The sequence below is a fragment of the Capra hircus genome, chromosome 13 (genome assembly GCF_001704415.2).
Source record: "Capra hircus breed San Clemente chromosome 13, ASM170441v1, whole genome shotgun sequence".
Taxonomy (NCBI): domain Eukaryota; kingdom Metazoa; phylum Chordata; class Mammalia; order Artiodactyla; family Bovidae; genus Capra; species Capra hircus.
The window spans coordinates 63432656-63457219 of NC_030820.1; the positions used below are offsets into that span (position 1 = coordinate 63432656).

Genomic DNA, 24564 nt, shown 5'->3' on the forward strand with positions numbered 1-24564 from the left:
GATATAAATAAGAACGATAGAAGGAAGAGATGTTTATAGGGAAGAGCCTGAGAAGGGTTCCAGATACCCCGAACTGATGTGGAATATAGTATGTTTTGAATATTACCAACCAGGGAATCTCACCTTTCTAGTATCCAGAGTTTTTTACTGGGGCTCCATCATGTACTGCCTGCAAAGCTAACCTTCAGTTTCCAGCTCTTCCCCAAAGATGGGCTAATACCTTTTAGTGTCTAGTTTATTCCATAGATCAGAGCTGATAATGGCATATATCCCAAAGCCTCCTTTATAAACCACCTGATTAGCGGTCTGATGTTTGAAGACCCTAAGCTTCAAAGGGGCTTCAAAGTATCTTCAGAGATACTCTTGACAGGCAGGATATTCCAGAGGCGTCGAGATCTTTTCCCAGTAGCTGAGGGCAGAGGTCTGATCTCTATTTGGGTGTGATTAAATCTTCATGTCTCACATAGGTCAGAGTTTTAAGAACCTCTATATGCTTTAAATTTAAAATCTATTTCTGGGTACCAGCAGATCACATTTTATATAGTTACAGTATTTAACTTTAAATATTTTGGGGACTTCCCTGGTGGTCGAGTGGATAGAGTCCACCTGCCAGTGCAGGGGACATGGGTTCAGTCCCTGGTCTGGGAAAACCCCACATGATGCAGAGCAGCTAAGTTCATGCACCACAACTACTGAAACCCATGTGCCGAGAGCCCATGTTCCACAGTAACAGAAGCCACCGGAACAAGAAGCCTTTAGACCCCAACTAGAGCATAGCTCCCGCTCAACACAATTAGAGAAAGTCCATGTGCAGCAAGAGAGCAGCCTAAATAAATAGAACACTTAGCTTTCACCTTTAAAAATATGTATTTTCAGTTTCTTAAAAAGTAATAATTAAGAATTTCATAGGTAACATTTTTAATTTTAAAATTCTATCACAAAGGATAGACTAGACCACATCACCTTTCTCTAATTTGCTATCATTTTTCGTTCCCCCTTGAACCTTTTAAAGCTTCAGAGTGGAAATAAGAATCATATTTTTTACAAATAATACCAGTGAGCCGGTTCTACCCAATTTGTTTTCAGGACAACTTGTTACTGATACTGTCCTGCAAATATGACTACAACAAATGAGAAGTGTTATCTTCTTAAAAGTTTTAGATAGTCTGTTTGTCTGACATTTGCATGTAGTTCTGTGAATATAGTTAAATGTTAACTTTTTGACGTGGTTCACAAAATATTGTTCTAGGCGGTGATTCTAAGCCTTCTGTTCTTCTGAAGTAAACTTGAGGAAAGTGACACTCCTGTCAGCAATAGTGGCTCTCTAAAACAGTGAGATTAAATGCCACCAACCCCTCCTTTTCTTCCTTTCTGATGTGAACTTGAATATTTCCATTGTTTTGTCATCTCACCAAACCCACCAGATGAGAAAATTGAACCTGGAGAATAGACAAAAATGAATTGGAAAATATGGATAAAACTTGAAACATTGAAGTTTAAAGAGCTTAAGCAAGATCTTAAGACAGGTATTAAGTAAGTGGTTAGGCATACTCCCTTAGAAAGATTTAAGTTGCCTTAACAGAATAATACAGATTCTGGACAAGGGGAAAGTCTTCCCTTGGAGGTTTGGCAGAATGTCTTGGGAAATGGTGAGTAGCCATCTACTACACAGGGTTCATGGAAGGGACTTGGAGATAGAATGTAGAGGTAAAACTGAAATGGAACATAGAGGGTGCAGCATAGGGGCAAAGTGAGGGCCAAATGGAGGCGTTTAGATCTTGTATTTGGTTAGTGATGAATAGTGATACCACTTTAGAAGAGAATAGATTTGTTCAGATCTCTGTTTTGGTATTCTGTCAGCAATATGAAATGAGTCAAGGACCAGAGTAAGACTCAAAGCAGGAAAACCTTTCAAGTGGCTATTTCGAAAGTTTAAAAGATAAATAGAGCCAGAGTAAGGAAATCAGCCCTAAATATTCATTAAAAGGACTGAAGGCGGCAGAGGATGAGATGGTTAGATAGCATCACTGACCCAATGGATGTGAGTTAGCAAACTCTGGGAGATAGTAAGAGACAGGGAAGCCTGGCGTGCCACAGTCCATGGGGTTGCAAAGTCAGACACAACTTAGAACTAAACAACAGAACAACAACAAGGATGGTACTAGGGATTGGAAGCTGTGATGAATGAACATGAAAAGTTGTAAGGCAGAAATGGTGGAGCTCGGTTACCATGAGACGTTCAGGCAGATAGGTAATCCAGGCAGAGTAGACGAGAGAAGACTGGTTGATAGATCTGGTCACGTGTTTACCATGCTTGTAGGATTTTAGTAAACCGCTGGAAAATGCTAAACTAAAAACTGGTTTTCTAGAAGATATCTACTGCATTTATGGGTATGTTTAGTTTCTGTACTTGGCAAACAAGGAACTCTTAACACTGTTTATTTGTTTATATATTTTCCTATGTTTTTTATAGTCAATTAAATGAAAAGCCCTTACCTGAAGGCTGGGAAATGAGATTCACGGTAGATGGAATTCCGTATTTTGTGGACCACAATAGAAGAACAACCACCTATATAGATCCCCGCACTGGAAAATCTGCCTTGTAAGTTTTCTAAATGTTTCGATTAAAAGTAAAACTGATTCCTAAGATTTTGATGTAAAGATATCAATTACTGAAAAGTGCAGTTCTTACTATTTTTATCTGTTAACACAGCACTAAATGAAAGTGTTTAGTAATTATCAATACAGTACTGCTCACCAATTAATCCCTGATTTATGATATCCACATTCTTTCATTTCTATCACCTTTTAACTTGAAAGCTCCTTTCTTTTTCATTTTTGGAAAGTAACTGTTTGTTTAATGTGTTTTGTTTGGGTTTTTTGTGTGTGTGGTCAAATAGACATAACAAAGTTGAACATTCTAGGTGTACATCTTAGTGGCATTAAGTAAACTTGTTATTGTGCAACCATCACCACCATGCATCTCTAATACGTTTTTTTAACATCCTATACTGATACTCTGTACTCAGTAAAGTCTTCACTCTTGTTCTCCCCCAGTCCCTGATAACTACTATTCTACCTTCTGTCCCTGTGATTTGACTAATCATATAATTTGTCCTTTGTGACTGGCTTCTTTCGCTTAGCATCATGTTTCCAAGGTTCATCCATAGCTTTTATCAGAATTTCATTCCTTTTTGCTGCTGCTAAGTTGCTTCAGTTGTGTCCGACTCTGTGCGACCCCAGAGACGGCAGCCCACCAGGCTCCCCCATCCCTGGGGTTCTCCAGGCAAGAACACTGGAGTGGGTTGCCATTTCCTTCTCCAATGCATGAAAGTGAAAGTGAAGTCACTCAGTCGTGTCTGACTCCTAGTGACCCCATGGACTGCAGCCCACCAGGCTCCTCCGTCCATGGGATTTGCCAGGCAAGAGTACTGGAGTGGGTTGGGACATTGCTTTCTCCGTCATTTCTTTTTAAGGCTGAATAATAATCCATTTTATGTGTTACCATATTTCATGTATACATGTGGCTCATGGACATTTGAATTATTTCCACCTTTTGGCTATTGTGAATGATGCTGTGAACATGAGTGTACAAATATCTCGTTAAGTCCTTGCTTTCAGTTCTTTTGTGTATATACTCAGAACTGTTGAATCAAATGATAATTCTGTGTTTTTTTGAGGCATTGCCAGACTTTTCCACAGTGGGCATACTGTTCTAATATTCTTACTGGTAGAGCACATGGGGTTCCAGGTTTTCCACATCAGTGCCAACAGTTGTTACTCTGTGTGTGTATGTATGTGTGTTGGTGGTGTTCAGTTGCTAAGTCGTGGCCAACTCTGTGACCCCATAGACTGCAGCATGCCAGGCTTCCCTGTCCTTCACCATCTCCTGGAGTTTGCTCACATCCATGTCCATTGAATCTGTGATGCTGTCTAACCATCTTACCCTCTCCCACCTTCTTTGCCTTCAATCTTTCCCAGCATCAGGGTCTTTTCCAGTGAATCGGCTCTTCATATCAGGTGGCTGAAGTATTGGAGCTTCAGCTTCAGCCCTTCCGGTGAATATTTAGGGTTGATTTTCTTTAGGATTGACTGGTTTGATTTCCTTGCTGTCCAACGGACTCTCAAGAGTCTTCTCCAGCACGATTTGAAAGCATCAGTTCTTTGCTGCTCAGCCTTCTTTATGGTCCAACTCTCACATCCGTATATGATGTGTATGATGCCATCCTAGTTAGTAGGAAGTGGTATCTCATTGTATGATACCAAAATCAGCCAAAAACAGTATACAAAAATTATTGAGTAATATTTTTATCAACACAGATGTAAGCATCTTTACCAAAATAATGGCAAATTAAGTCCAGCAAGATATAGGAGGGATATTATACCATCATCATGTGGAGTCCCTCCTCCCCGTGCAAGATTGATTGAATTTTGTATACTAAACCTATTTAATTCAGCACATTACTAGATTAAAGGAGAAAAAGCAATGTACTGAGTATACAAAATACAGTGCTAGTTTACTATAAACTTTCAGCTGCCTTAGAAACTTTCTTATCTGAAAAATAGTAGCTGTATAAGATTAATGGCAAAATACCTCTTACTATCAGGAATAGGACAAGTATTTCTTCTGCCCTTACTTCCAAATTCAACATTGTGTTGGTAGTCCTGTGAGATGGGAAAGAAATAAGATTGAAAGGAAAGAAGTAAAACTCTTTTTTCACGCAGATCACAGGTAACACAATTGTCTGTATAAAAATCATATGGAATCTAGGGAAAAAAACTACTAGAACTAGCAAGTGAATTTAAGTGTTGCCAGATACAAAGTCAATATATAAAATCAATTGTATTTCTACATTGAACATTTAGAAAATGAATTTAACAGTAGCTCAGAGAAAAAGCTAACAATCTTGTGGTGTGAAGTCCATGCCTAGTTTGCAAGCCCACGGTGTCATCAGTGATCTGAGCTTCTTTCTTTCTGTCCTCCCATGCCAGACCATCATCTCTGTGAGAGTCACCTAATAGTTTGTGATAGCTGCTTGAAGCTTCAGCTGTCATAGTCCCACTCCAAACTGGGATATGGAGGAAGAACAAATTGGAAAGGGGGAAGAAAATCCCTTTCCAGCTATCCCAGCTCTCTTTAAAAGAGCCTTCCTTCCTGGAAGTCCTATTCAATAGCACTTCCACTTAAGATCACTAGCCATAGTTAAGTCACACAGCCACACTGGGAAGTGTTTTTATCCTAGGTAGCAGTCTGCCCAAGTAAATCTCAAAATTCTATTAAGGAGAAAGGAGAGTGAATTTGGGAATAGATGCCCTTCTCAGACAAAACCTCCTTTACCTAGCTCTGTTATATTTGGCTGAATATAAGAGAGAATCTCAGAAACAGCGGCTTTAAAAAGACCAAAGTGTATTTCTGGTTTCTTATTTAAAAGTAGTTGTGGGGAATATTTCATTTTTAAGGTGGTTTTAGGAGTATGTTGTACTGGGACATTTTTGTATTTAACTACTAAGTACTTAGGGGGTGTGATATTGTGTTTTCCTTCAGTATTTTATCTTTCAAGCAGATTTATGTCCTATTAACATTCTTCCTCAGAGACAATGGACCCCAGATAGCCTATGTACGGGACTTCAAGGCAAAGGTTCAGTATTTCCGTTTCTGGTGTCAGGTTAGTACCAGTACTGTATTTCTGTACTCCTTTTACGATGTTGCTTACACAGTCAGTGATTGTAGAATTAATGTATAGACGAACAGGTAAAAAATATGGAAGGGTTGGACTTTTTCTATTTTTAGATTCAAGAAATAGATTTATCACTTAGATAATTTATGACTTCTTTTGTCCAGAAGAATAAGTTTTGAAACCATTTGAATAAGGAAGCATTGCTACTTATTTTCAAGTTGGAGAAATCTTCAAATGAGTTACAACTTTTTCTGGTGTATAAATTGTAACCAGCTCCTTTCATATCGAGCATTTGGTATGACTTTGATAGATCCATGTGTATGTGTCACTTTGATAGATACATTAGTGCACATATGTGATTATATTCAGAGTATTTTTAACAGACATTATCAGTTATTTTTAATATAAATGTTTAGTGAATTAGTGGTTTATGGGTTCTCAATAAAATAAATGCACTAGTCCAAGTGTGACTGTGATTAATATTTTTAAACTTCAAACTCTTATAATTAAGTGGGCCCATGTAAGCCAAAAGAATTTGAATTAACTTTTTGAAAATTTAGATCTCTCCTGGTAGCTCAGATGGTAAAGCGTCTGGCTACAATGTGGAAGACCCAGGTCCAATCCCTGGGTCGGGAAGATCCCCTGGAGAAGGAAATTTGAAAATTTAAGTAAAAATTTGACTCATTAAGTAATCACTGGTGTATACAACATCTTTTTTCTTCTGTTTTTTATATATCAGATGATTTATAATTAGCATGAATACTCACAAATGTATGGTTAAACATTATTAAATAAAAATTCATATTCATAGTCTACTTGTTACTATAAATGAAAAAAAGTAAGTAAAACTTTATTCTTTTGGTTTTTTGATAGGCCATTTTAATGGTGAGAGTTGACTTAAGACATTCTTATATTTCAGCAACTGGCCATGCCACAGCACATAAAGATTACAGTGACCAGAAAAACATTGTTTGAGGATTCCTTTCAGCAGGTACTGTTTTATTCACTCAAAGGTTTGCCCCCTGGCTTCTAACCCAAAACGTTTTGGTGCTGGCAATTTAATCTAAACACTGCAATTTTTTGAGATGAAGTCCTTCAATTTTTTAAGTCTAATTTCATCATCAGATTCCTTAGTACTTAAAATTTAGGAAACTGCAGATAGCTTTGTGTGTATGTCTTGTGTATGTGTATGTTCTGTGCTTTTGAAATGTCATAGTAATTTAATACTAGTTTCATGTTTCCATTTCTAAACTCAGTATTTGATTTGAAATAGATATTTAAGTAAGAAAATAGGCTTTTGGTAGATAAACGTCTACCAAAGTTCCATATGAACAAAGTTCATATGAAGACTGTTGGCTCCAGGTAGAGAAAGAGAGGGAGAATTTATATTTATACTTCTGTATTACTTGCATCTTTACAATAAGCATATTTATTCTTATAATTTTAGGAGTTTTTTAATGTAGTAAAAAGTATAATTGGTCATTGATGACAGTATCTAAAAATAACGTTCTCAGGAGTAGTCTCAAATGTTTTGGTTATCTTTAGAACCTGAGTTACTTTACTGCTTGGTCTATTTTACAACTTTGTTTACCAACCAAATGCAGCTAAGTATTAAGTGATTGGGCTTCCCTGGTAGTTCAGCCCGTAAAGAATCCACCTGCAATGCAGGAGTCACAGGAGTCTCAGGAGACGTGGGTTCGAATCCTGGGTTGGAAAGATCCCCTGGAGGAGAGCGTGGCAACCCACTTGAGTATTCTTGCCTGGAGAATCCCATGGACAGAGAAGCTTGGCAGGCTATAGTTCATAGGGTTGCAAAGAGTTGGACATGACTGAAGCAACTGAGTATGCACGCAATCATTAAGTGATTATTGTATGAAAATAACCAGTGAGAAAAATATCTTAATATGAAAACTTCAGGTTCGTTCTTGTTTTATGGACAGATGTGGATGTGATTCTTTATTATCAAACCTTTATGATAATTTTGGTAGCTACAGCTTCACGAAGTGCCAGACTGCTTGCAAACAGAAACCAGATTGAGATAGTTGACAGTGGCTGTCTGCTTACCTTCAGAAACAGTTACATTCTTTACTAATGGAACCTCAGTTGTTAACCTTGAAGGGAAATGCTGGTTGGCATCCTGCTAAGCAGGACAGATAGTTTTTTAGGAACAGAGCTTCACTAAGGCCACTTTAGGGAATTATGAGTCCTTCTCTTGGTCTGATGTAAGCAAAGCTCCAAGGCCATTCTCTGTCCCATTGTTGCCTGTTTCTTCTTTTCATGTTCCTAACCAGTATGTAGTCACTGAGTGGTCAGTCCCTGGTGAGCCAGTTTCTTGGAGCATGACTTGATAATAGCATTGCTGAAAAGATGCAGACATGAGTAAATGTCCCTTTAGCGTCTGACACTGGAGACTTCTGCAGAATGACAGACCAGGTGGTGCTAAAACAGTTTTAAAAAATTCTTACCCTAGACTGTACATCCATCCAATAAAAGTGAAATAACTTAAAAATGTGTTTGCTTTGGAAGAGTGACATATAACAAAATTAACATCAGATTTTCTTCATAATGTTTGGATAAAGTTGTTTAGGGTGGTGTGTGTTTTGACATAGCAAAACTGCTTATGGGGAAAATGGCAGGAGAAACATTTCCTTTTTCCCTTCATCTTGTGTGCTGGGTGTGCTAAGTCACTTCAGTCATGTCTGACTCTTCGCGACCCTGCCAGGCTTCTCTGTCCATGGCATTCTCCAGGCAACAATACTAGAGTGGGTTTCCATGCCTTCCTCAAGGAGATATTCCCTACCCAGGGGTCGAACCTGTGTCCCTTACATCTCCTGCATTGGTAGTTGGGTTCTTTACCACTAGCACCATCTGCAAAGCCCTCCTTCATATTAGACATTTGTTAAAGGGTATTATTTACAGGGGAACAGCGAACGAGATCAGGGACTATCCTGTGGTTTGGGGAGCAGCCACAGGGACAAAGAATAACCAGAAGGAACAAATGAACAAAAAAGATAATTTTAACTACATATCTCATTTCCACTGGTATATTTCTAGCCTAGAGTATTTGTAGAACATTTGTCATAAGCATCAAATTATTTGTTTCATGTGGAATATGAATTCATGAAAGTATAGGAACTGAGAGATCCTTAGAATAAGCAGGTCACTTCCTGGGCCTCTCTAGATATTTAAATTTGATTGTTCATTCTTGTCCCTTTATAAAATAGAATCTTTGTATGGCCTTTCTTCTCTCCATGTCATTTTTTTTTGTTCTAAGAGTAATGTTTGTAATCTACATGCTCAGTTTGGGGCAAGTATTTAAATACTTTTAAAAAGGAAGAACCTGACTGACCTCTCCACTGTTGCTCAGTAATGGCACTGTCCTAAAAATATGAAGATGATCATATTAACTACTGTAGTAGAATACAAACTTTGAGCAATTTTTCCAGTTTTCCACTGAGAACGAGTTTCCAAGGTAACTGTTCTCTCACAGCTGCTGTTTTTCATTTTCAAGTTAGCCAATTGGCTATTATGTGTACCTTTTGGGTATAAAACAAACTGAAACCTGGCCCAGACCAAATAAGGACCTAACCTCTGATTGTGGTCAGTTACTCTGCTCTAAGCAAGTGAGAGAAGGAATTTTGTTATATATATATATGTATATATATATAAATTGTTATTTTGTTATAAATATATTTTTGTTATAAATATATTTTTATATATATATAAAATTATTATATATATATATCTGTTTTGAGAGTATAGAAGGCTATATAAAATAGGACTTGAAATTTTAAATTCTCTTTTCTTAAAGTTGAAGCTTCTAATCAAACCCTGGAAGACAGACTCAAGCAGTGGTAGGATCATTTAAAAGAAAATTATATATAAAGTATAGAGAAATATAAATATGTGTAATTTACAAAATATTATGAAACTTTAATGTATTTTCTAATATGTGTGGAATTGACCAAACTACAAACACCATTCTATATCCTGAGGAATTTAAGTTAACTTATAATGAAGGAGATTTCTAACCTGGAAGTAAGTGATTAAGGTGTTTCTACTTTTACCAATTTTTATACCTTTTTTTTTTTTTTTGGTAGATAATGAGCTTCAGTCCTCAAGATCTGCGAAGACGTTTGTGGGTGATTTTTCCAGGAGAAGAAGGTTTAGATTATGGAGGTGTAGCAAGGTAGTGATAATATGAATACTCAGAACTTAGTTCCTTTCCTCCAAAGGTATCATTACACTTTGCTTGCAAGTATTTTCTCAATTTTCTATTTCAGGAAAATGAAATGTAGCAAATTTTTGTACCTTTATTAAATGTTGCAGTTATAAAACTTCAAAAGCCATTAATTGAACACTTCTCTCTCTAAGGTACCGCTAGTTGATTTCACCCACATCACTCATTTATTCATCAGGATAATTCTGTGAGAGAATTTTCCAGGTAATGAGGTATAGAGAGTCACCAGAGACACATAACTAAGTTGTAGAGCCTGGATGCAAGTTTCACATCATCAAACTAGAAGCCGGTGTTCAGTTGACTGTATCATATCTGTTCTGTAAAATGTACAAGGCCCTAGAGTGTTCAGGTCACATTCCGCAACACAGACTGTTGATAGAAATAATAGTCATTCAGTTCCTAACTGAGTTAAATATATATATATCTGTTTTGAGAGTATAGAGGCTATATGAAATAGGACTTGAAATTTTAAATTCTCTTTTCTTAATGTTGAAGCTTCTAATCAAACCCTGGAAGACAGACTCAAGCAGCAAGTTGCTTTGCTTATTCCATAATGATATATCATACAGAGTTAAAAATTTGCATATCAGTGGCCTTACAAAAAGCCAAGGGTTTTGAAATCAAGATTGCATTTGAATCCTTTTTCTGTATTTAGTAGTATGACTTGGGGCAACTGCCTTCATCTGTATAATAAGAGTGATCATAACTGCTTCTCTGGGATTGCTGTAAAGTGTAGAAATATAGTTTATTAATATCCTACTTCAGACCCTGAGTCTTTGTGGAGTCACTAACTGGTCGCTGCATTTTAGTGGTTTTTACTTAGGTTTTGTTTCAAAGTTCATATTTCAAAATGTATGAAGTAATCACAGGTAAATAAAAATATGAGCAGAAACATTTAATTTTGTTTAAAGTAAAGATAATTCAGGAGGAGGGTAATCATTCATTCCTAGCTAGTGGTATTAAGTATAAGCAAGACTACCACCAGAGGCCATAAATCAACAAAAAAAGAAATCTCGGGCATGAGCTGATAAATTGCCCCAGATTCACTCTGCCTACTGTTCTGCCAGATCCTCACCCCTGTTACATAGTTAGTAACTATAATCTTACATTAGTATTGGTTGATACTTTCACAGCATTTGAATTAGAGCTTCTCAGTGTATTTTTCTAATGAATGAGTAGCTTGAATTAAGTGTTTTATTGCCTCTGTGATATTGGAAGTTTTTTCATATTTAAGAGAGCAGTAGCACTTAATGAGCATCACTGAGGGGCTTGGACATGGATGGAATAATGTTAGACTTGTTTCAGCTACTCTAACCACATGGGTCGACAGTGAAGTTTAAACTTGCCTATGTTTAGTATTTCACTGATTCTAAGACTAAAGTTTTCATATTTTAACATCTCTGAAACTGAGATGTGTATTGCAGTTGGAAATTTTTTTTAGTGGTTCATCAAATAATGTTGTCTTTAAAGTCAGTGATGTCTTAGATTCTTTGAAATAAGCAGTGTGTAAATATCTTTGTAAAATAGATGGCAGTTTGTACAGAAGCTGTAAAAATCAATGTGAAACTAGAGAAATATCACCACGTGAGGAGTATAGATTCCTGAGAGCTTTATAGCACTTCTCTTTGATTTATTGGTATGGTTACTTACAAGATTTTTCACCCTAAATTTTCTTTTGGTTTCAGAGAATGGTTCTTTCTTTTGTCACATGAGGTGTTGAACCCAATGTATTGCCTGTTTGAATATGCAGGGAAGGATAACTACTGCTTGCAGATAAACCCCGCTTCTTACATCAATCCAGATCACCTGAAATATTTTCGTTTTATTGGCAGGTTTATTGCAATGGTAAGTTCAACTGGAGAACTGTGTTTACTTTGCTAATTCAGCAATACTAAAGCATTGTGCCTTTAACTTTCTCGTTGGAAATTTTCTCATCACTAAGACATGTCTTAAGATTGGGTTCTTATATCTTCCCTTTTCCCAGAAATATTCCATAATAGATTGTATGATGGGGAGTTCGTTTTGTCTTTTAACTGAAGAACTCATCTTAACATTCTGAAATACAGTGACCATTATAAAATTATGGATTGTTTTCTTCTTGCATAGGCTCTGTTCCATGGGAAATTCATAGACACAGGTTTTTCTTTGCCATTCTATAAGCGTATCTTGAATAAACCAGTTGGACTGAAGGATTTAGAATCGATTGATCCAGAATTTTACAATTCTCTCATCTGGGTTAAGTAAGTTTGTTTCCTTTTAATTATCAAAATATAATCTATATGTTTTCTTTTTAAAAAAATATTTATTTCTTTGGCTTTGCTGGGTCTCAGTTCGTGGCACACAGGATCTTTGATCTCCTTTGGGGCATGCAGGATCTTTTAGTTGCAGCATGTGGGATCTAGTTCCCCAGACCAGGGATTGAACCCGGGCCCCCTGCATTGAAGTCTTAGCTACTGGACCACCAGGGAAGTCTCTAGTCTGTATGCTTTCATTATAGTATTGGTAATGTATTCAGACTGTAAGCATGTAATTGGTTTATTGAATTTACATGATTTACATTAAATCTCATTATTCAGTATGATTATTTTTATAGAAATATGCCCAAAAATCTTAGGCAAAATATGACTATTAGAGCATCATATTCCAGCTTTGTTATTCTGATGTTACAGTTTGACAATAATTATTGAAGAACATACTGCTTCCCAGGTGGCTCAGTGGTAAAGAATCCACCTGCCTATGCAGGAAAACAAGGATTTGACCCCTGAGTTGGGAAGATCCCCTGGAGAATGAATTGGCACCCCACTCCAGTATTCTTGCCTGGAGAATCCCATGGATAGAGAAGACGGGCAGGCTGTAGTCCATGATGTCGCAAAAGAGTTGGACAAGACTTAGTGACTAAAACATTAATTACTGAAGAACATAGTCCTTTAGTTTTAAAAAGAACCTTAAATGATTGAATTAGTGTAACAGTGTTACTTTCATTTGGGCAGAGAAAACAATATTGAGGAGTGTGGTTTGGAAATGTATTTCTCCGTTGATAAAGAAATTTTAGGTGAAATCAAGAGTCATGATTTGAAACCCAATGGTGGCAATATTCTTGTAACAGAAGAAAATAAAGAGGAATATATCAGGTAAGAGAATGCTCTTTTTGGCATAGTTTTTAGCCATTCTGTTGGACTATATAGCATGTTGATAAATTGCTTAGTAATATACTAGTATACAGTATTTCAAAAAGTATTATTTGCCTTTATACTAATTATTATGAAACCTGATTGTATGTTATTAAGGACACAATTCATCACTTCCTATCTTGTAAGTACATTGAGAGGAACAAACACTATAGGAGACATTGTTTTATCTAGTTATAATCATGGAACTGGAATCTGATGATATTTAATTTGAGACTTGATGTTTGGGAAGCATTCAGTTATGTAGAAATAGAGCAAAAGTTATTGGAAGCAATATATAGGATGGAAAGCACAAGTCACAGATTGTGAATAGAGTTGCCGTAGTGTGTGGTGCTGTCAGGAAGCTCAGGATTAATAGCCCCTTTGCCATGTCCTGTACTTCAGAAGCCAAGGAAAATGAACCTTTAGACAGTGTGGTGGCAGTAAGTTACGATAATCCTTGTAACAGTTAGAACTGTCGCCCAATGGTAGATATAGAAGCCAGGTGACAAGAAGTTAAGAACTAAGTTCAATAGACAGTATAAATTTCTTTGTAACAAGTCTGACAGCAAGGCACGTGAAAGGTAGGATGGATTCTTGTGGAGGCAGCAGGGTAGAGGGACTACCATGAAGGTTAATTCAAACTGTAAGCCTTACAAAGAATTTGTCTAGTGGATGTTAATGAGTTTCATCTCCCCTTTATGGTATATTTCAGTGTAACCAGAAATATGAAGATTTATAAAGTAATAGAAAAGAATTTTGAACGGATTTATAAAGTAATAGAAAAGAATTTTGAACAGATAGACCTTTCAGTTTTTCTCCAGAAGTGAAAGTTGGAAGGGTAGAAGCAGTGTTGGATCACCCTTTTAAATACCAATTCTGTAACTACTAGGCTGTCTAACATCATGGCATTGAAAACAATCTCAATTTTATATGCAGATGTTTTTGTGGGGAATATTGAAAGATCAGGTAAAATTTTTAAGTAAAATGATTTTCTCAGTGTATATTCTCTTATGCTTTGCTTTCATACTTTTAGTCTCGAGTTATTAGTTCACTCACATATTCTCAGCACCAGTTCTGTCAGATATGGGTGAGATTTCACATAACTGCTGCTGCTTCAATTCCTGCTTCTGGATCTCTTGCCTGTTTTTCTATTTTTCAAATGTTAATATATCCTCTCCAGCTTTCTTGTGATTAATATTTGCATGACATATCTTCCTCTATGCTTTATTTTCAATCCTTTGTCTTTCTGTTTAAAGTATGTTTCTTATAAGCAGAATATTTTAGGTCTTATTATTTTTATCCAGTCTGATGATCTTTATTTTTAATTGCAATTAGTATATTTAAGTTGAATGTTGTTACTGACATGATTGGATTTAAATTTGCCACCTTGCTATTTGTTTCTTCTTTTTACCAATTTCTTTTGTTCCTCGTTTCCTACCCTCCTTTGTATTAATAATTTCTAGTTTTCTTTTTATATATCTTTGGTGTTTTTCTTCGCTATACGTCTTTAATTTTTTAATGATTGCTCTAATGAAAATATACATCCTTAACTTACCACTTTTAATTAATTTTACACTGCTACATTCATATGTGTAACATTGTACTAATATAAGAGGCTTATAATAGTATAATTTTATCTCACTTCAGCCATTTGTGCTATTTTTTATCATTGTATTTCTGATGTTTATAGCCCCGTAATACTATTTTCTTGCTTTAAGAAATCAATATATTTTAAAAGAAATTAAGGAATAGTAGTCTTTTATATTTACTCACATTACCATTTCTAGTTTTCTTCATTTCTTTCTGCAGATACATTTTTTCACCTGGAATCATTTCCCTTCAGCTTTAAAAACTTCCTTCACCATTTCTGTTAATGTGTGCTTGCTGGCAGTGAATTGTCTCAGCTTTTATCCGAAAATACTTGTATGTCACTTTCAATATTTGAAGGATATTTTCACTCGATTTAGAATTCTAGGTTTGTAGTTGTTGTTGTTGTTTTTAGCACTTTCTTTCAATGCTGTTATTCCATTATTGGCTTTTGTTTTTGATGATATGAGCCATTGTTTTTATTTTCTAGATGAAGTATATGCTTTCTTCTCTGGCTTTTAAAAGATTTTGTTTTTTAAGCATTTTTACTCTGCTGTATCTAATTGTGATTGCTTTTATATTTATCCTTTCTGGCATTTTGTAGGCTTCTTGTGATTGATGCCATTTTAGCAGTTATGGAAAATTTTTGTGCTTTCTCTCTAGATGTTCCTTTTGCTTTGGTTCCTTCTTTCATTCTTCAGAGACTTCAGTTACATGTATATTTAACCTTTGATATTATCCCAGATGATGTTTATATTTTTTACATTTTCTCTGTGATTCAGTTTGGGCCATTTTGATTGATCTGTCTTTGAATACAGTGCTCTTAAACTCATCCAATTAAATTTTCATTTCAGATATTCTTAAATTTCCATTTGGTTCTTTCAAGAGTTTCTGTGTTGAGAATCTTCATCTCTTCATACAGTTTGTCCATCTTGTCCTCTAAATTATTTAAGACATTTTAATAGTTTTTTTTAAAGTATTTACTAACTTCAACATTGGGCTATCAGTTTTCCCAGTTATTATTTATGGACTTTCTTCACTTATGAGTCACGTTTTTCAGCTTCTTTGCACATGTAGTCATTTTTTCATTATGGATAACACATGGTAGAGACTCTGAATTCTTTCTTTTTTTTCTTTGAAGTATATTGAGTTTTGTTTTGACAAAAAGTTAAGGACAGATCACATTCATTTTGTGGATGCTTGCTAGAGCTACTCTATTTCCATTTTGCTTTTAATCCTAAAACATATTGTTTATTCCTTAGAACATGGTTCTTCGTTCCTTAGAACAGTGGAAAGCCCAGGTATTTTCCATGTAACTTATGAGAATTAAACTTAAATTCTGTCTCTGCAGCACTAGGTGACTACCAAAATTTCTGCTTGGGTCTTTGACTCTCCAGTTGTTCACTGGACAGGGTTCCCTGGCATCTCATCATTTTGCACATGTGTATTTAGGAGTCGGTTAAGGATTTGAAGTGTATTTGAAGTGCAGATTTCAGAACTCCCTCTGTCTTTTTTCTTTCAGGGATTTTTCTGTGGCTGCTTTGGCAGCTTTAAGCTGTTAACCTTATGTCTCCACAGCCCAGTGATACTGTTGCTTTTGAGTTTCATTTCTCTGTGCTCTATGTAAACTGTCAGTGCCCTCCGAGGAAAAGTGTAGTAAATGTGGCTTTGCTCCAGTGTGCCAGCCTCCTTCAGGAATCTTGTCCCCACCAGTTTCTGCCTGCCTTTGGTTTCTATCTGATGCCTTCAGACATTTGATATCTATAATTTGCCCAGTGTTTGTAATTATAATCACCAGGGAGATTGGTCCAATACAACCAACACTGCTATTTTCCAAAATTTCAGAGTTTAATAAACTTTAGAACTTTTGTTGTCTGAAATTGTCATCAAGTAGTCAAATGCCTAAAATATGTGTTTGTTTGCTCATTAAAATCATTCTGTAACAAAGCAGAAAGTTTTTTATTTGATGTGATTTTAACTGTTCATATTGATATGTGTCTTTGTAGATGAAAATTAGAAGAAAATTGAATCTGATACAGTCAGTATGTCCAAAAATTTGAGTCAGTCAGTAGAAGTTGAGCATTGAATATTTGATATAAAGGAATTATTGTTACCTTTTTTGTGTGATGATAGAAATATAGTTTGTTTCTTAAAAAGAGACTAATAGAAATATATACTGAAATACTTGTTTAAGATGAAATTACATGCTGTCTAGGGTATGGATAGAAGCATAATGAAATAAGATTGGTATTGTCTTGAAGCTAAGATATCTGTACATAGGGTTCATTTATTTTACTTAGATGTATTTGACACTTTTCATAGTAAAGTTTTTAAAAATTATTTTTATACTCAAAATTTAAAGGTAAAATCTAAACTTCCTCATAGTCTTTTTTTATAATTACTTACCAGAATGGTAGCTGAATGGAGATTGTCTCGTGGTGTTGAAGAACAGACGCAAGCTTTCTTTGAGGGCTTTAATGAAATTCTTCCCCAGCAATATTTACAGTACTTTGATGCAAAGGAATTAGAGGTAATGAGCTCTCCTTTCCTCTGAAGCGTGCTGGTAAATAATGCTTCACGTATCTCTTTTCAACTCACTTCACTGTCTGTCCAATGGCAGTAATATTTTTTTCTTCTGGCAGTATGTTTCTGAAGAATCCCCAGTGGTTAAAAGTCTATAGTTTATCCAAAAAATATAAAATTTTGCCAAAGGTATTAGAACCTCTGCCCAGTGAGGAACTTATTCACCTGAATATGTGTATATATGATACCAAACATGGAAACTCAACTTTTATATATAAGTTCAGTTCAGTTCAGTTCAGTTGCTCAGTCGTGTCCGACTCTTTGCGACCCCGTGAATTGCAGCACGCCAGGCCTCCCTGTCCATCACCAACTCCCCGAGTTCACTCAGACTCACGTCCACCGAGTCAGTGATGCCATCCAGCCATCTCATCCTCTGTTGTCCCCTTCTCCTCCTGCCCCCAATCCCTCCCAGCATGAGTCTTTTCTAGTGAGTCAACTCTTCGCATGAGGTGGCCAAAGTACTGGAGTTTCAGCTTTAGCATCATTCCTTCCAAAGAACACCCAGGGCTGATCTCCTTCAGAATGGACTGGTTGGATCTCCTTGCAGTCCAAGGGACTCTCAAGAGTCTTCTCCAACACCATAGTTCAAAAGCATAATATAGCTAAAAGTTTGATGAAATTCTTGACACACACATTTTTAGCTAAAGCCTCCTGATTAATTTTTGAAAATCATTTAATATTAGTCTTATCTACGTCTAGCATTTTTATATAGGTTGTACATTTACCTAAAGAAACTATCTTGTCTTTTTTATCCCTAAAGGTTCTTTTATGTGGGATGCAAGAGATTGATTTGAATGATTGGCAAAGACATGCCATCTACCGTCATTATACTAGGACAAGTAAACAAATCATGTGGTTTTGGCAGGTTTGTCTCAGTTTCTTTCTTATGGAAGATAAACCGTAACTTTGTAGAAAATGCTTACCACATATGGAAATGAGTAATAGAACAAAATGTACCAGTATGTTCAGGGTCCTCATTCCATTTTATGCATTGTAATAAGTGAATACAGCATTCTTTGACTGTTGCTAAGTAAGCAACACATGTCTTGCACCTTTGCCTAGAGAATAAGATAACGCCAGATAATAACATTCCCCTGCATTTGATCTAAATGCTTTGAGGATTGTATAGAATTGGCTGAACTATGATTTTCATTATTCTTATCTCATTAAGAATTATTTAATGTTTAGAACTTAGAGGCCCTTGGTTTGGAATCATAATGGTGTCTCCTCAAAAATTTCTGCTACAAGCACCTGAAAAATTGCTCACTAAATCATTAGAAAAGTGCAAATCAAAACTAAAGTGAGATGTACACCCATTAAGGTGTTTAATAACACCCATTTAAGGTGTTATTAAAAAAAATGAAAAATATTCATCCTTGGCAAGGATGTGGAGAAATTGGGATTCCTCCTACATTGCTGGTGACAATATAAAATCGTATACCACTATGGAAAACAGTTTGGTGGGTCCTCAAAATGTTAAACATAGAATTATCTTATGGTTCAACAATATATTCTTTTGGTCATACCCAAAAGAATTTAAGGTAGGAACTCAGATACTTATCATATAACTATGTTCATAATCAGCATTATCCATATTAGCCAAAAGGTGGAAGCAACTTAAAATGTCCATCAACAGATGACTGGATAAACAAAATGTGATATGTACATACGATGCAATATTGTCCAACCTTAAAAAGAAAGGAAATTCTAACACAGGCTATAGCATGGATGAACCTTAAGGATATAATGCTAAGTGAAATTAGCCACAAAAGGACAAATATTGTATGATTCCACTTGCATGAAGTATCTAGAATAAGCAAATTGATAGATACAGAAAGTAGAATAGAGTTTACCAAGGACAGGGGAGAAGGAAGGCAGAAGCAAGGAGGAAAGTTTAAAAGAAATGAGTTTTTGTTTGGTAAACTAAAGTTCTGGAAATGGTGGCGATGGTTACACAACAGTGTGAATGTGTTTAATGTCATTGAATTGAATACTTAAAATGGTAAATTTTTATTTTATATATATTTAACCACAGTAAAAAAAAAAATTTTAATGCCTGCTTTTTATGTAAAGAAACTTGTAAGAAGGGAAGGGATATTTGCATACTTCTGGATGATCCACGTTGATGTATGGCAGAAACCAATACAATATTGTAATTATCCTTCAATTAAAAATAAATTAGAAAAAAACTCATAAGCTGAAATGACCAAGCTTGTATAAGTTAGTACCGTAAGATAAAAATTCTTTACAAAAAATTTCGCTGAGCCAAAATTCTTGTGCTGCAGGCTAGAAAGCATTCTCTAGAAACTTAATGGTTTGAGTCAGGGTTGTAGGAGTTAAAAGCCACATAATTCTGGCAACACATAGCTATACCAAAACATAAAGAACATTGAGAGAAGAACATTCCTGGGATATAACCAGGTCAGAATTTGTCAGCTTAATTTCATTTGTTCATAAAACCAAAAAGTCTGTTCTAACTCAAACTTTGCATCCTTTGTAACCACATGTATGTCTGTTGGACAGGCAGATCTAGGGGTAAAAGGAGGGGTGCCCTAGAGGAGCTGATCTTGAGGCTGCACGAGTAGGGTGCTCTCGAGCCCAGGGCACTCTTCTTTTTCTATTTACCTATAAGGTTGTGGTACTAGGATTGGTATTGGTGGAGGGGGCTGATTAGTGGGGCTTTTGACAAGCAGGAAGCAGCTCTACCATCCATGGTGATAGGTGCATTTTCTGGTGCATCTGACCCTGGCAGTTCAAGTAAGATATGAAATGATCTTTTTTCCTTTTTTGTTTAGTATTCTGAATGCATACTCTTTTAATGTGCTTTTAACAGTTTGTTAAAGAAATCGATAATGAGAAGAGAATGCGACTTTTGCAGTTTGTTACTGGGACCTGCCGACTACCAGTTGGAGGATTTGCTGACCTCATGGGTATGTCTACAGGATCACACTGCTGTTACCTTAATGTGTAGACAGTATATCAGAAATAACAAAGTATAGCTATTTTCTTAATTAGATACAGTTAACTGGGATTTGTGTCAACTTTTAAATCACTTTGTAATCCGTATCTCAAAAATGTTTAATTCTTAGGCTAGACTCCACATTGTTCAGTCATTTGGCAAACATTTCAGTGTCTCCTGTGAGCCAGCCACTATTGTTTGTATTATATTTTAATAACTTATTTACTACTCTTCCCTGTTATACCTGGAGCTGATTGAGATATAGATCCATATCTTCCATCTTTTTATTTCTAATGCCTGTCACATAATAGTCACTGATTAAATTGTATGTTGTTTAGAAATGAATGACTATAAGAATATTTTGTGATTAAATAATAAGTAAATTCAGGTCTTTATTTAACACTAACAATATGCAAGTAGCATGGGAGGATAGAAGTTGGAATCCTTAAGTCTGCCAGAAAAAGAGAGTCAAAATTAAAGAATCAAGTAGGTGACTTCCCTGGCAGTCCAGTGGTGAAGACTCAGCACTGCCAACACAAGGGACGCAAATGCAATCACTGTCCGGGGGAGTAGGATCCCACGTGCCCTGTGGTATAGCCAAAAGGTAAAAAAATAAGTAGATCAAGTAGATGATTTTGGATAGTGCGTTGAACCAGTTCAAGACTTTAAAAACCAGACCAAAAGAATTTGGACATTACTTAGAGTTTTGGAAGCTCTGGGAGCTTTTTGAAGACAGAATTTGCTGAAGCTGAATTTTAGGAAGACTTGATAGTATAGCATGCAAATAGAAAAGCGCGGAAATAGGAAGAAACCATTAGAGCTATGATAAAAAACTGATCTTAAGAGAGAAAATAGGGATGGAAAAAGCAGAAATAAGAGGAGTTCCAAAGGCAGAAGTAAAACTTGATTAGAAGATTAAATATAAAGGAAGAATGCTCACATTTTATGCAACATGGAGAAGCTGTGGAGTGTAAGGAATCTGCTGAGTGTAAGGTGACTGTCAGAAGATCAAGTAGAAAATTTCAATGAGAGGACAGTTTTACAAGTGTTGAGTTTAGAGGTAAGAGTTAGAGAAAGTAGACTCATAAGAGCAGTGAAGCAGTGACATTTGAGGCTGTGAAAATGGATGGGCTTTTGCAGAAATAGAATACAAAGAATAGAGAGCTGATGCTTAAAAACATGTGTATTCAGGGTTGAGACAGAACTACCCTAGAGGCAGAGGAGAGGCCAGGGAGTAAAAAAGAAAAATATTTTAGTCTCTCCGAAGCAATATAGAAGGGAAGTTTTTATCTAGTGCTGCAGAGAAAGAAGTCTCAAAAAGGATAATTTCCAAGTACCTTTTTGGAGAGGTCACCTTTGAGAATGCTCTCTAGTTTGAAAAAGAGAGACCATGTTGGGGTTTGGAGAGGTTAAGGAATAGTGACTAAAAGGAAGAAAAAAATGCTACAAGTTTCTCAATAAAAACTGGGAACTTGATTATGAAAAAAATAAGAACTAGGTCTTAGAAATAATATTAGGATTGGGTGGAGTAGTCTGAAGCAATACAGAAGGATACTTTTGGAAGACATACAGTGAAATTGTGATTCATCAAATTTTAGAGGACGGTTAGTTTAACCTCCCTTCCACCCAGTATAGGAAAAGAAAGTTGTAAGAATAAAGTATATAATAATTAAATCTGGTGGATCTTGACCTTATCAGGTCTAATATCCCATTTTTGTAACATATTTATATCTTTAATATTATATAATGAAGTTGGTAGATATGAGTGTATCTACAACCTCCAAAAAATACATAACACTAACTGTAATATCGAGAAGTTTTTAAGTGATTTATGAAGAAATTATATTTATTTCAGTACATGTATATCTGGGAAACTATTAGAAGACACAAAAAGTTGTTCCTATTTAAATGAGCTGATCTAAGAGAAGGTCAGAAGCTCTTTGTATATAAGAATTACTGAAATATGAAAGAACAGATAGAAAAGGTAAAAAATAATGGACAAAAAAAATTAGTGTAAGAGAAAGAGGGAAATAGCCTAAATGAATTAAGGATAATATACTTGCCAAAATATAGCTGATTAAAATAGAGGAAAAATGAGGTAGAACTTAAAGTATAATGTCTAACCATGGAATTCCAGGATAAGTCCAGGCTCTGATATTTAGGACTTCCCTGGTGGCTCAGACGGTAAAGCGTCTGTCTACACTGCGAGAGAACTGGGTTCGATCCCTGGGTTGGGAAGATTCCCTGGAGAAGGAAATGGCAATCCACTCCAGTACTATTGCCTGGAAAATCCCATGGACAGAGGAGCCTGGTAGGCTACAGTCCATGGGGTCGCAAAGAGTCGGACACGACTGAGCGACTTCACTTTCACTTTCTGATATTTAAAAGGCCTCAGACCTTTTTAAAGTTGAAATAGGTTGAAAAATGGGAATAAACGTGCAGGAGTCTATATGAAGGTTGTTTGGTTTAGGGACAGTTGTCAGTAAGACTGAGAACAATAGACAGCCTAAAATTTCAGTTTATGTTTACAACATGATGTCTTACAAGTCCATAAAATTTTAGAAAGCATCCAGGGTAACTGATATTATTTGTCAAATAGCCTTTATCAGTGAAATTCACTGAGACTCCTTCATTTCATATTTCTCTATTTTGATATTTGATTCAGTCTATTAAAAGTCATCCAGACTCTACTGTTATATACTAATTAGCACTATTAAACTTGTCATCTGTGTGGCTAGAAATGCTATAATACATGGAGAGAATGTGCAGTACATAAACTAATAATTGCAAGCTCAATTATTATTTTAGCTATCCTATTTCATAATCACCATATCTTATGTTACTGGGCTTTTCACATAACTACTTAAGAAAACACTTCAGTGTTAGTAGATGCAAAAGTACTACCAGTTTATATTAGTATTGTGTTTAGTCAGGTGGAACATGAGGAAATTCTTTGGCTTGACTTATTTTACCCACGGCAGAACATTAAATGTGCCTGGCGCTGTCTTTTCAAAAGTCCAGTAGTACTTCCAATCCTTGTGACCACCAATAAATGCTGCTTAGGGGGCAGTAGTGATGTTTTTAGAAAACTAGTACTAAAAGATAACCATTAACAGCCGACTCAAGATAAATAAGAGGCAAGAGCTGGGTAAAAAGGGTGTAAGGGTACACCCTACCGGACCTATTGAATTCACTAGGTAGTTTACATTTTCTAAAGTTGTCACCGTTTTCTATTTAAGTCAAGTTTTATAAGATAGTGAGTTTTAAGTTTCCCTGTTTAAAACTGAAATTAAACTTTTTATGCATTCTATTCTTATGTGAGATATTATTAATTATAGCATTCTGGTGTTCTAGCTAAGGGGTGTAGATGAAACTGCATTTTCTCCTCCTTAGCATGTATTAACAATATGGTTCTCAAACTTGAGCACTCATCAGAATCATCTGGAAGCTTGTTAAAATATTGTTGCTGAGCCTCACCCCTAGAGTTTTTGATTCAGTTCAGTTGGGCCCTATGTATTTGTGATTCGTAAGTTCCCTGGTGATGCTGATATAGCTGAATTGGGGATAGCAATTTGAGAACCATTACACTATCAAACTGTTGATGATTTCACTACATTTTAGGGAGCAATGGGCCACAGAAGTTCTGCATTGAAAAAGTTGGGAAAGAAAATTGGTTGCCTAGAAGTCATACCTGGTAAGTAAAATCAGAAAGAGTGTTTATGTATAACTGAAACTCTTTACTGTTCACCTGAAACTAACACAACAATTTAATCAACTATACTCCAAAATAAAAATTTTAAAAAGTGTAGAAAATAGCCTTTTCTCATTTATCTTGTATATACTAAAGCATGTTACAAATTAGAAATGAAATATTTTCCCCATGGTATTGAATTATTTTTAACAGCTTTAGTGACATATAATTTATGTAACAAAAAACTTACCCATTTTAATCTAGTAATATTTAGTAGATTTTCAAAGAAGTAACCATCACTACAATCCAGTTTTAGAGTATTTCTGTCACCCCAAAACAATCCCTGTTACCAATTTACAGTTAATCCCTTTTCTCACCACTGCATTTTTTTTTTTTTTTTTTGAAATGTGATATTTAGAAAACACTTCAACATTTCTCTGTAGGCAGAGGAGGAAATCAAATCTAGGTCGCTCTAGAGAGAGATACTCTTAGCATAGTGACAGAAATAATATTTTCTTATTATAAATGTAGTTTAACCGCATTTCCAAAAATGTACAAAACTAAAAACCCTAATCTTAACTCAAATACAAAATGTCGGAATTCAATGTAATGCCAACAATATTTGCACTTTATTTTGTGAGACATTTCAGTAGTCA

At 35.7% G+C, this 24564-nt stretch overlaps 1 protein-coding gene across 2 annotated transcripts in view; it reads left to right on the plus strand.

The window, feature by feature from the left end:
* The window catches only part of ITCH (itchy E3 ubiquitin protein ligase), a 99527-nt gene that overhangs the window by 69552 nt on the left and 5411 nt on the right, over positions 1 to 24564 (plus strand). For both annotated transcript variants that reach the window (XM_018057738.1, XM_005688476.3), the window contains exons 14-24: positions 2474 to 2602; positions 5594 to 5666; positions 6598 to 6669; positions 9779 to 9867; positions 11604 to 11763; positions 12025 to 12158; positions 12909 to 13049; positions 17085 to 17205; positions 18019 to 18123; positions 20092 to 20188; positions 23839 to 23911. In XM_018057738.1, the coding sequence (XP_017913227.1) occupies positions 2474 to 2602; positions 5594 to 5666; positions 6598 to 6669; positions 9779 to 9867; positions 11604 to 11763; positions 12025 to 12158; positions 12909 to 13049; positions 17085 to 17205; positions 18019 to 18123; positions 20092 to 20188; positions 23839 to 23911 (1194 nt within the window). The remainder of the gene's footprint in view (positions 1 to 2473; positions 2603 to 5593; positions 5667 to 6597; positions 6670 to 9778; positions 9868 to 11603; positions 11764 to 12024; positions 12159 to 12908; positions 13050 to 17084; positions 17206 to 18018; positions 18124 to 20091; positions 20189 to 23838; positions 23912 to 24564) is intronic.